Source organism: Homalodisca vitripennis, unplaced genomic scaffold (genome assembly GCF_021130785.1).
Source record: "Homalodisca vitripennis isolate AUS2020 unplaced genomic scaffold, UT_GWSS_2.1 ScUCBcl_1274;HRSCAF=4687, whole genome shotgun sequence".
Taxonomy (NCBI): domain Eukaryota; kingdom Metazoa; phylum Arthropoda; class Insecta; order Hemiptera; family Cicadellidae; genus Homalodisca; species Homalodisca vitripennis.
Window position 1 is genome coordinate 48,536 of NW_025777385.1, and position 11,441 is coordinate 59,976.

Sequence of the window (11,441 nt, forward strand, 5' to 3'; positions counted from 1 at the left end):
TACATCTTCTAGGAAGACATCCTCATTCAAACGCCTAAAATCCCTATATTTCAAGAATCTTTCAAAAGGCTTAGGCGTTTTATAGGAAAGCACACAGAAAATAAGATCGTGTTTTGAAACTGCAGGGATTGGAAGTTGCCCTTTGTGAACAATATCATTCAGATCGCTAACTGCTATAATGTCTAATAGGGTGTGGGATTCAGCAGTGTGGTGTGTAGCGTCCAGTGGTACAATAGTCATGTTGCAACAATTAAAACATATTAGTCAGTTGTTTGTAATCATTGTTCTGTGTTTTCATGAGTAAATCAGTGTTCATGTCACCCATGATTAGGACACGTTTCACCAGTCGAATTGATATGTCATCAGCACCAGTTGCATTGGTACTGATTCTGTTGATTACATGCAGGACATCCAACTGCATCACTGGCTTAAATTTGAATAGAGGATATGCATGCTCCGTGGGGGGCAGACTTTGTAGTTGGTTGATGTAATTTTGCAGAGCAACATTATTATTTGGTCGGGAAATTAAGAGAAAGTAATCATTTAAATCATTCAAGGGAACTTGGACTGGGACTGAAGAGGGCTGCTTGCCAAAACCCAGCTTTTTCACATTACGCCACATGATCGTTGAAGTCTGTTTCTTATTAGCAAATAACGTGTTGATGTATCTCAATCTAGAATTTCGAAGGCTCTGCTTAACCCTGTTTCGGAGTCGGCGATACTGATCCATGGCCACCGCATCACCAGTCCTCCTGGCTTTCCGATAGACTGCGTCTCGTTGAGCCATTAAATTTAAAATGTCTTGAGTGAGCCAAGGCACTGGGCGCCTTTTATTCACTCGTTTTTTAACAATTGGAGCATGCTTGTTGAAGAGTGACAGAATCAATGAGTTTAATGTGGCAACCATTTCATTAACGGTCGACTGAGTTTCTACAGAGTGCCATGGTGCTTGAAGTACATCTTCTAGGAAGACATCCTCATTCAAACGCCTAAAATCCCTATATTTCAAGAATCTTTCAAAAGGCTTAGGCGTTTTATAGGAAAGCACACAGAAAATAAGATCGTGTTTTGAAACTGCAGGGATTGGAAGTTGCCCTTTGTGAACAATATCATTCAGATCGCTAACTGCTATAATGTCTAATAGGGTGTGGGATTCAGCAGTGTGGTGTGTAGCGTCCAGTGGTACAATAGTCATGTTGCAACAATTAAACATATTAGTCAGTTGTTTGTAATCATTGTTCTGTGTTTTCATGAGTAAATCAGTTTTCATGTCACCCATGATTAGGACACGACTGTAGCACGGCATCAGGCGCAATAGAACATCCTCAAAGTCAGTCAGATGTCCAATCTTAGGAGGGCGGTAACAAACTCCCAGAAGTAGGGCATCTGAACCAGACAATCCAATTTCTAAGAACAGATATTCAGGTCTAGCCGAGTACTCCTGAGGTGAAGCATCCAGTAATTTAACCCTTAAAATTTGTTTGGTGTATACCGCAACACCTCCACCCCCTTTATTTATTCTGTCGTTTCTGTGGAGGACGTATCCACTTATTGATACCTCACTACTGGGAATACTCGGCTTTAGCCATGACTCTGATATTAAAATAATGTCAAAAGTTTGCTGCCGAAATATAGCACTGATATCATCCACGTGCCCCCTCAGTGACTGAGCATTAATATGGGCAGCTTTTAGTTGTTTGGGATAAGGGGACAGTTCATGTAGCAGGACTTGAGCGGTATCAGGCGGAGGAGTGGTTGGGGGAGGTGCAGGAGAAGCCGGGTCGGAGTCACTGTCAGCCGCCGACATCCCTACAGCTGAGCCGCGACCGCCGCGCGCCGCCCTGCCACCAGGGTGCGGCTTCATAGCACCTAATCTTTTAGCACCTAATCTCATACCACCTACAGAAAAAAAGTCGTCATTTAGGTGCTGTGATATTAGGCGCTATAAGGTTAGGTACTGTGCAACGATCCACGGTTCGTTTAGGTGCCGTGAGACTGTTTCAAGTTTCAGTGTCACAGCACCTCTCGCTTTGTTCCAAAGGGGCCTTGGTGGGGACAGATGGGATGGAGGAGAATCCAACCTTGCCCCTCACCCCGCTCCCGACGACCCGCCATTACTGTCCTCTACAGCAGGGCGAGCAGTCGACAGCACAAGGCGAGGCGACACGAGATAGACAATTGTCTCCTCGCACAAGAGAAGGGTCCGTGCGCATGGCGTGCGGCGGTTGTTGATTACAACTAATAATGGCACCAAAAATTATTTACCTTGAATTTGAATGATACTCAAGGTATCATTATGCCAAACCGCAAATCTTGCCCATAATCCAATAATGTAAATTATTTGTTCATCTAATTTCATTGTGTTTTACATTTTTATATAAGTTTTTATCGTCATTGGAATTAAATGTGTTCAAATCGTATATTCCGTGCACTGAAAACCGGTAATAATTTGCATTCAAATCTATATAAAAATAGGCAAAGCCTTAAATCATTCATCACTTATTCTGCAATTTCCCTACGTCAGACAAAGTAAATATTTTATACACGTAAGTATCATGACTTACATAAAAAGCAAATTTATTTGGATTAAAATGTAACATCCATAGGGAATTTCAACCATTAGAAGAACTATAGTTTAGCTTTTTAACCTCCCAATGTTCTATAACAGTGAAATTTGACTAACGAGTTTTATACTTTCAGCCGAAAAATCTAGCTATTTCATGCCAAACTGCTAGATAAGTGTTATAATGAATACAAGTACTATACATATACGATGTTTTTGTGAACAAAATACGAGATTACTTAAAATAACCCGAACGATGTTAGAAGCATTGAAAGACTCGACAGAGTGTAACATAAGTGGTAGCGCACAGACGATTCTTCTTTATCTTAAAATCAATAGAGTTCTTATTTAGACCAATAAGAGCATATGTACCAAGTTTGAAGTCACTAGGACCTTTATAATAAGAGTTATCGCACAGACGGACGCACAACAAACAATTTCAATAGAGCCTTTCGATTCTTCATAAAGCGTTAATAAATAGGCGGTTCTTTACATTGCATTAAAAAATATATTTATTTTATAATTACTATATAAACTTATATGTCAACCTGCAATTTCTATAATTCATTCCATAAAATAACGAAACTAACCTGAGCTTTTTATAGTAAAAAAATCAAACTGTACAAAAATGGATTATATTAGTTTTGAATATTTAACTCAATGGTGTTCTCCGTGTTATCAAGATGAGTGATTGTGCCGTTTGCGACGATCTTCTGCCTCATGTGAGTGAACATGCTGTTTGTTCTCAATGTAAAACAAATCTACACTTCGTGTGTGCTGATATTTTAGAGAGCACATGGAATCGCATGGGACAAGCACGTCGTGAATCATGGAAGTGTAAGAACTGCTGCACAGGTAAGAGTAAACAGCAAAAAGAAACAATTACTAAAGACATTTTGGCCAGATTGCACGAAGAATTTTTGTCAAAATGGAGGATACCGTTAAGGCTCAATTTGAAAAATATGTTATTACTTTTAAGAAACAAATGGGTGAATTTAAGGAGCTCATACAATTTTTTTTCTATTTATTATTGCTTATAAATTTGTAATGCTTATAATTACATTTTTTGTACATATTGTTAATGCTGCTTTATTCTAAGTAATATTATAATAATCTCGTGGTATACCATTTATTAGATTTACACTGCTTTTGGCTAGTTTATGAATTTAGTTTAAGTGAAGACTATGTTATGGAAATATGAATTGGACAATGAACACTAAGATAATTGTGATTATGATTCAACTGAACTCCCGCACGCGCGGCTTGAGGTGCACTGGGAGGTAAATTTTATTTATATTATGTATTTTTAGATAATAAAGAAGATTGAACTTTAACTTGAACTTGAAAAATTGATTTAAGAATATTATTTTAATATTCTATTAAAAAGTGCATATTGTTGTCTATCAATGGCATGAGTATACATTTTAAAAAGGTGAAGATGTCTAAATTCTTTCAATCTGGCTTATGGGCTTATATGAAATAATACCCATAGTACGATTACAAATAAGACCTACATATTATTACACATAAAAATGAATCACAACATATTCTTATTTCGACAAATTTTTAGTAATCCGTTGAAATGTTAAGAAATTTTATAAGAACAGGTGGATCAAAATAGTTGCCTGGAATATTTTACAATTTGAAAACTATTCTAATATTGTTTCATAATCGAATTTTAACTGAGTATTTAAAAGTTGTTGACACTCAGTTCATGTTCGTAAAACAGGCAGAAACATTTTAATACAAATTAAATTTCAGAACGGTGCTTGATCAGTAGATACGTAGACAGCAAAATGTTTATATATATATATACTAGCAGTTATATATATATATATATATATATATATATATATATATATATACTAGCAGTTACCCGCGGCTTCGCACGCAATTTTCTGTTGAAAAACTGGACAATATATCTATGTATTCTTTTTCTATAACATAATAAACAGTCTAGAGATAATCAATAGTCACTCAAAGCTATTCCAATCTCCTGATCCAATTTAGATTTAAGTTTAAAGAACAGAGATTTGGGATCCTGAAGTCGTAAAGTGAAAACAGTTTTTATAAGATTAGTATTTCCCTCCCACATTCCATGTTAATTTATTGACGTTCTTCGATGGCTTCAGTAACAATAAGAGTTAGCCTTTTTATCCCAATGACGAAAGTGTATCGTACAACTCAAAAATTGCTGCGGTCAATATGGGTCTGTTCTGGTCGTTTAAATTCACCCCCGGTCTAATCTATTTATAGTTCCACAATTGATTTATGCTATTGCGCTAACCAAAACAATGGTCTCATATGTTGGTTTCGGAATCTAACTTAGGTTAAATTTTGATGATTAAGTGATTTTGATATTTTTTACCGATCGCTAAATATGTATTAGGGGTATATGCTTCAAGTATTAGGGCAATATTATCTCCATTTTCTTTTCAATAACTACAGTAAAAAGGCCATACACAATGTTAAAGGAACTAACCAGATTAGATTACGTTATGTGCAAACATTCACAGCTTTTTCAATAAGGTAGTTGTTATAACAGCGTACAAATATCATTTCTATTGTATTAGATGGATTATTGATCATTGGCGTAATCTAAATTTAAAATTAAATAACTTCGTATTTGAAATCTACATTACACTACTGATTAAGCACTTTACAATAATTCAATATTTACTCAAATCTAAATGTAAAAACATGTTTCTGCCTCTTTGATAAACTTCAGCTGAAAGTGTTAACAGCTACTCTAAGTGTTAATTCAGACCAAAAGCTATACCGGTTCCAAATTTCAGCACAATCCGTATAGCAGTTTCAGCGTGATTCGAGGACAAACATCTTAACATCTAAACATACAAACATCTAAATATCCAAACATTCAAACTTTCGCATTTATAATATTAGTGGGATATATATCTTATTACAGATTGCGCCAGTAACGCACTTATAAGAGCGTGTCTTGTTTTGGCTGTTCAAAGAAAATAACAACTTGTTATGAGTCTTTATAAAAATTATTAATCAGCCTGCTATCTCTGATTTTTTGTGTATTGGCGCGAATATCTCTCTTAGTAATGATTGCATAACAAATTTAAATTAATGTTTAAATTACATTGTCAAAGCTGAACATTCATAGATTAAAAATGAATGTATGAGACCATGTTAAACAAGTCGTGAATCTTAAAACGAGGATGAGGACTATTAGAACATGACGAAAAAACTGAGAACAAGTATACAGTAAGGCTTCAGAAGACCCATATAACATGACATACAGTGCAAGACGACAACATCAAAACGTATATTAACACTTTTGTTGCTGGTATATACTGAGTGAGATCGACTACTCTCAGTCCTCCCACTGCGTCGTAAGAAGTTTGCCGCAGTCTACTTGTAGACTGATTGTTAATAAAATTAATCTTCCTGATTTTTTGAGGATCAAAGTTATTAATTGTTTAGGACGCAATCTCAATACCTCTTAAAATGTTCCATATGATACTATTAATAACATATCCATTTCATTGTAATCTATTTATACAGGATGTATTACATAGGAAAGAAATAAAATTGTATAATATAGAACAAAAATAGGCTTTCAATGTCGGTTTTTTATTGTATATAAAAAATTATAGTTATCAGAAATAAACTCTAATTATTGCCTGGCTCACTTGCCTACATAACGGGCATTGGAGATTAACCTGGCAACCATGCAGTGTGTCTCAGCACTCAGTGCACTGGCACAAGGCACAAGGAAAGACCACATGTGTAGACCTTTGAATCAGGCACACTGCACAGTTACGAGGCACGCAGCAGAAGTGCCTCGTGAAAAATACAACAAATATTGCAATTTGTCTTCTGAGGAATTATAACATGCCTATTTTGTTTTTTGTTTAATCTGCAATGCTCAATAACAATATTATATTTATTTCTGCTATTATAATTATGCAAGTTGCTAGTCAAAATTAATGATGACATGTTTTTTTGTAATATACAATACTGAGTCACAAATATATAAATTTATAAAAGTTTCCACCAAAGCTTAATAAAAAGTGGTTCACAGTGTTCTAGTGGTTGTGATTTTGTTATTATTCTGATAGCTTTGTTTTCAGGATAATGATTTCATTAATTTTAGCGCTATTACCCCATAATATTATCCCATACCTTGTTATTGATTAAAAATAGGCATAGTACTGTATGCAGATTTAAAATATTTTTCTGTAACACATTTTATAATACGTCTAAGTAAAAAATTACTCTCTCCCAAAATATTCCTAGAAATTTAGCACAAGAAAAGAAATAATTTGGTGTGTTAATTGTAGGGGTTTGTCGTAAAGTAAACGAAATGTTTTGAGTTTTGACTTCATTTAGTAAAGATCCATTTGATCTAAACCACACTGAGGTTTTCTCAACTGATTCAATGACAAGAACTTGTAGTTTGTCAAAGTTTGTATGGATATTCTAAAGAGTTGTGTCGTTAGCATATAAAAGAGATTTTAACCTAAAAACGGTAGGAAATTAATTTATATATAATAAAAACATAATAGGGTCCAGGACTGACCCTTAGGTACAACAATCCCGATCACCAAATTGTTGGACCGATTTCTATTAATAGAAACAAACTTTTCGCCTGCGGTTAGATAAACAGTCTTTAAAGAACTCTTTAAAGCCGGATTCCCATTAATACCGTAATAGTTAAGTTTTAAGGCCCTGCTCAAGTCAAAATATGTTACCTGATCAAAGGCTTTAATCTCAAAAGTGTTTCGGAACCTCCTTAATTAGTGAATACACTGCATCAATGGTGTATTTACCTCTTCTATTGTAATAAATTTAGATTGATGTTATTTTCCAGATACACAAAAGGTTCATCATGTAAAACAGTTTCTATTATTACAGGACAGGTAAAATTTATACTGGGCAATAGCTCTCAGGGAAACTCCTAGACCCTTTCTTAAGAATCGGGCAGATATACATATAGTTAATGGGTTCAAAAACGTATGGTAAATTCGTTAAAATATATTATTAGATTTGTTATAAATGTCTTTGCTTTCTGAGTTTTTAACTCTTTTGACAGCTTTAATGACCTCATCAATTGAGACTTCTACAAAGATAAATGTTTTTCTTTCAAAATATGGTAATTTCTTATTAAGTTCATTCTATTAACATGAGGCTTTTTGATACTACCCTTTATTTGGTGTTAACCGAATTGATAAAACAAATGGTTTAAGTTACCTGGAGTGATATTTATTGATAATGTCGATTGAGATGCTAAATGTTTGTATTTTCGTTTATCTGCACCGAAAACGCCTTATATTGGCGTTAAAAACCTCTCCCCAGGCCTTATATTGGTTACTGCTATTTTATATTTTTGCGACATTGTGAGTTCGCATCTTCTACGGACTTTTTATAACATTTCTAGAGATTTAAATAGTTAACACGAAACCTGTCACTAGTAGAAAATTTTGTCGATTTCTCCAAAAACAAAAATCACTTTCATTTGGTCCAATTCCCCACTATACCAATAATTTTAACTTCGACCTTTAATCTCACTAACTGTGGAACGTTGTTTTTTCACTGTAGAGTAAAATGTTTATTTATGAACTGAAATGGAGAAATATGCCTGAACGAGTTTTTGGGTAGAGAATACTCTTCCATTACTAAGTACGACATTCCAATCGTGTGAAAACAAATGGTTTGTCAGATCATCAATAGAGGATTCTGGAAAAATTAAAATAAAATGTGTCACTTGTACTTTTGGATTTAGCAAGGTTTTAGATGTTTCAGACAAAGTACTCTTTTGAATATTTAAAATAAGCCCATTACGATCCGAGAAAGAAAAATAAAGATGTTGCATGAAATAACCTGATCTAGGCAGACTAAAAAACATTATCAAGACAATGGGCTCCCCGAGTTTACAAAGGAAGTTTACAAGGAAGTAAGGAAGGGAAGTTTACAAAGCAAAACGTAGTTTTTTATAGCGGGTACTACTTCCATGAAAACGAGTAATCTAGGTTTATCTTCTTTAACATACGTTGTATAATCAATTTATATGACGAGAGCTGTGTGTGTGTGTGTGTGGTGTGTGTGTGTGTGTGTGCGCGCGCGCGTGCGTGCGTGCGTGCGTGCGTGTGTGTGAAATTTAAACTTTTTTCGGATAGCGGGAAGATGAAAAATAATAATATACTTTTTCTAGGGTTTGCAATTTTATATTTCAGTCGCTATGGTAGTTAATCTTCATAAAGACGCTATTGATTTTCTGTGAAAGTTATGAGGCTTGTGTGTGCCACATTTTATGTACATAGGACATAGGGAAGGTCTTCTAAGAATTCCAAGTCCATTTCTACCCCTATGGGTGGATTATATTAATGAAAGATGTAGTTATTGCTATGTATAATACACTGTATAATTCAAAATAAATATTTAAAGCACCTATGAGCAAAAGATATAAGGCAGAAATTACAGGATGGTTTACTAGAAAGGAGTCACTTTAGTTCAGACATGAAAAAGTTGAACTTCTAGTGACAGTCAAGCTCCACGCGATTGAACTAATATCGGCTTAAATTAATTTACATATCGCAAAAATAATAAGTCGTTCACTATTAATTCTATCACAAAATTTGTAAAGAAGCTTTGGAAAAGACTACGCCTGATTGTTGGATGAAAGTTCTAGAGAATACAAAAATAGTTATTGATAACGCTTGAACCAAGAATGATTGCTGGGGGAGGCTGTAGAGAGACTACTAATATTTTGACTGAGGGACAGAAATTCGTCGGAAGACTGTGTAAGTGAACATGAGGTAAACAGTGAAAATATAACACCGATAACAAAGACGATGGTAATAGGATTATGTAAGGTATTCGGCCGCTTCGCTTTGAGGAATATTAATTTCCCTCAAATTATCTGTTAGTGAATTTACAAATATAAGTTTAATTAAATGTTTGTTTTGGGTAAATGGATAATTTAATTGCCTTTCCTTAAATTAATATATTTACCAGAATCATACAAGCCTAATTTAAACATTTTCCTGTTGTGGTTTGTGTGAAAATAAAACTGTCGATATTTTATCTTGTGATTTTGGCACACGGGGCAAGTTGGTATGTGTGTTTCATTAAGCCATAATGTAGTAAGGTTCCGGCACAGTTACTGTGTACCTCGCTTGCTCTGCACCCTCACTCATAAGTAAAGACTATTAGTAATACGCATTGCGTGATTTATAAATAAATACAAGTCTAATGAGTTTCCCAAAAAACTTGTTACGCCTTTAATTATTAACTTAGAACTCTGAATTATCAGTATGTCGTTCTTTAAGAGACATACAACAAATGATATATTATATTTTTAACTGTAATTATTTTTGAATTAGGAGGAGTTAAATTGGAGAAAGCTTAAATTTAAAAGAAAACTGTTTTTCTTCAAATTTTTGATTATCACAATCAATAAACATATCTAAAATACCTCACTTTCGTTATAATATATAGATTAATACTACCTAAGACGTCAAACTTTTTCAGATGCAATAAAGGGGTATATTTTAATGTGGTAGACGTTTTAAGTGAGATGTTTAGTGTGTGTGAGAGAGGTCGCCGGGATCCGGTAAAAATAACATAATATTTCATAATATAAATTCATAAACGAAACGTCCACCGCCTTCAATTCTTCCGGCGAGCGCGTTAATGCAACCCGCACAGCACGTGTCAATAACCAACTCAGAGCTCTCCCCTAACCACGCGACGCGACGGTCGCCCACTGGCCACGGACAGTTGTGGCGGCCTACCCCTCCGGCGATCCCCACCACTCCCTTTTAGGTGGTGTGATATTAGGTGCTATAAAACTCCAGCACGATCTTTAGGTGCCGTGCGACTCTCGGGCATTTCCTTAGGTGCTGTGAGATTAGGTACTATAATATTAGGTGCTATGAGAATCGGTGCTATTAGACGGTTAAATTTTAGGTGCTGTGAGATTAGGTGCTATTAGATTAGGTGCTGTGAACCCCCACGGCCACCAGACCACGCTGCTACAGACACACATACACACACATTCATACAATCCTTTCATTTCAACACAATACATCAATATGAAAAAAATAAACAAATATTCCATATTAGATGCGAAGAGAACGAAATACACACAGCCTTGCACTCCATAGATAATACTAATAAATATATACAGTGGTACTAAAATAAAGTAGGAGAGAGAGAGAAAAAGAAATGATCATCTAAATAATTGATAACTGATAAAATTGAAATAGTATTAAGTGTAAAAATGGTATGTAAATAAACAAATTTAAATAATAAACAGAAACAAAATACTACTTGTAAAACATGAATAAATCAATTATTATGTATACTGTATACAATATAGATAAAACTCAAGATTCCTACAAATAATATTATATTGTTGTCCTAAAACTTAATTATACACACATATACACACATATATACACACATACACACATATACACACACATACATATATACATATATATATATATATATATATATATATATATATATATATATATATATATATATATATATATATATATATATATACATACACATACACACATACATACATACATACAATGCCTGCTAAATACAATCTTGAACCCAAACATACAAATACACACACACAGCTCTACGCCCACACATACAGTTCAAGAAAAATATTCACTTATTTTTAAGACATTAGACATAAGACATTAATCTACTATACTAAATCATTACATTTAGAATCTAATTTATGTCGTTATGCAGATGAGGAGAGGGATAAACACTAATTGTCCAATGACCATGTAGCCGAGCCCCTTTTCTTCTCAGAGGTTATCCAGTTTACGCGGCCGTCTATGGTCCAGACATTTCGCGCCCCATGCTTGGCGATCGCCTG

At 34.5% G+C, this 11,441-nt stretch overlaps 1 protein-coding gene across 1 annotated transcript; it reads right to left on the reverse strand.

Annotated features, from left to right (window-relative positions):
- Window positions 1-250: 250 nt before the first annotated feature.
- LOC124371342 lies at window positions 251-1,864 on the reverse strand. Its single transcript, XM_046829671.1, has one exon. It carries the CDS (start codon window positions 1,862-1,864, stop codon window positions 251-253), a length of 1,614 nt encoding a protein of 537 aa, XP_046685627.1.
- Between the last annotated feature and the right edge of the window lie 9,577 nt (window positions 1,865-11,441).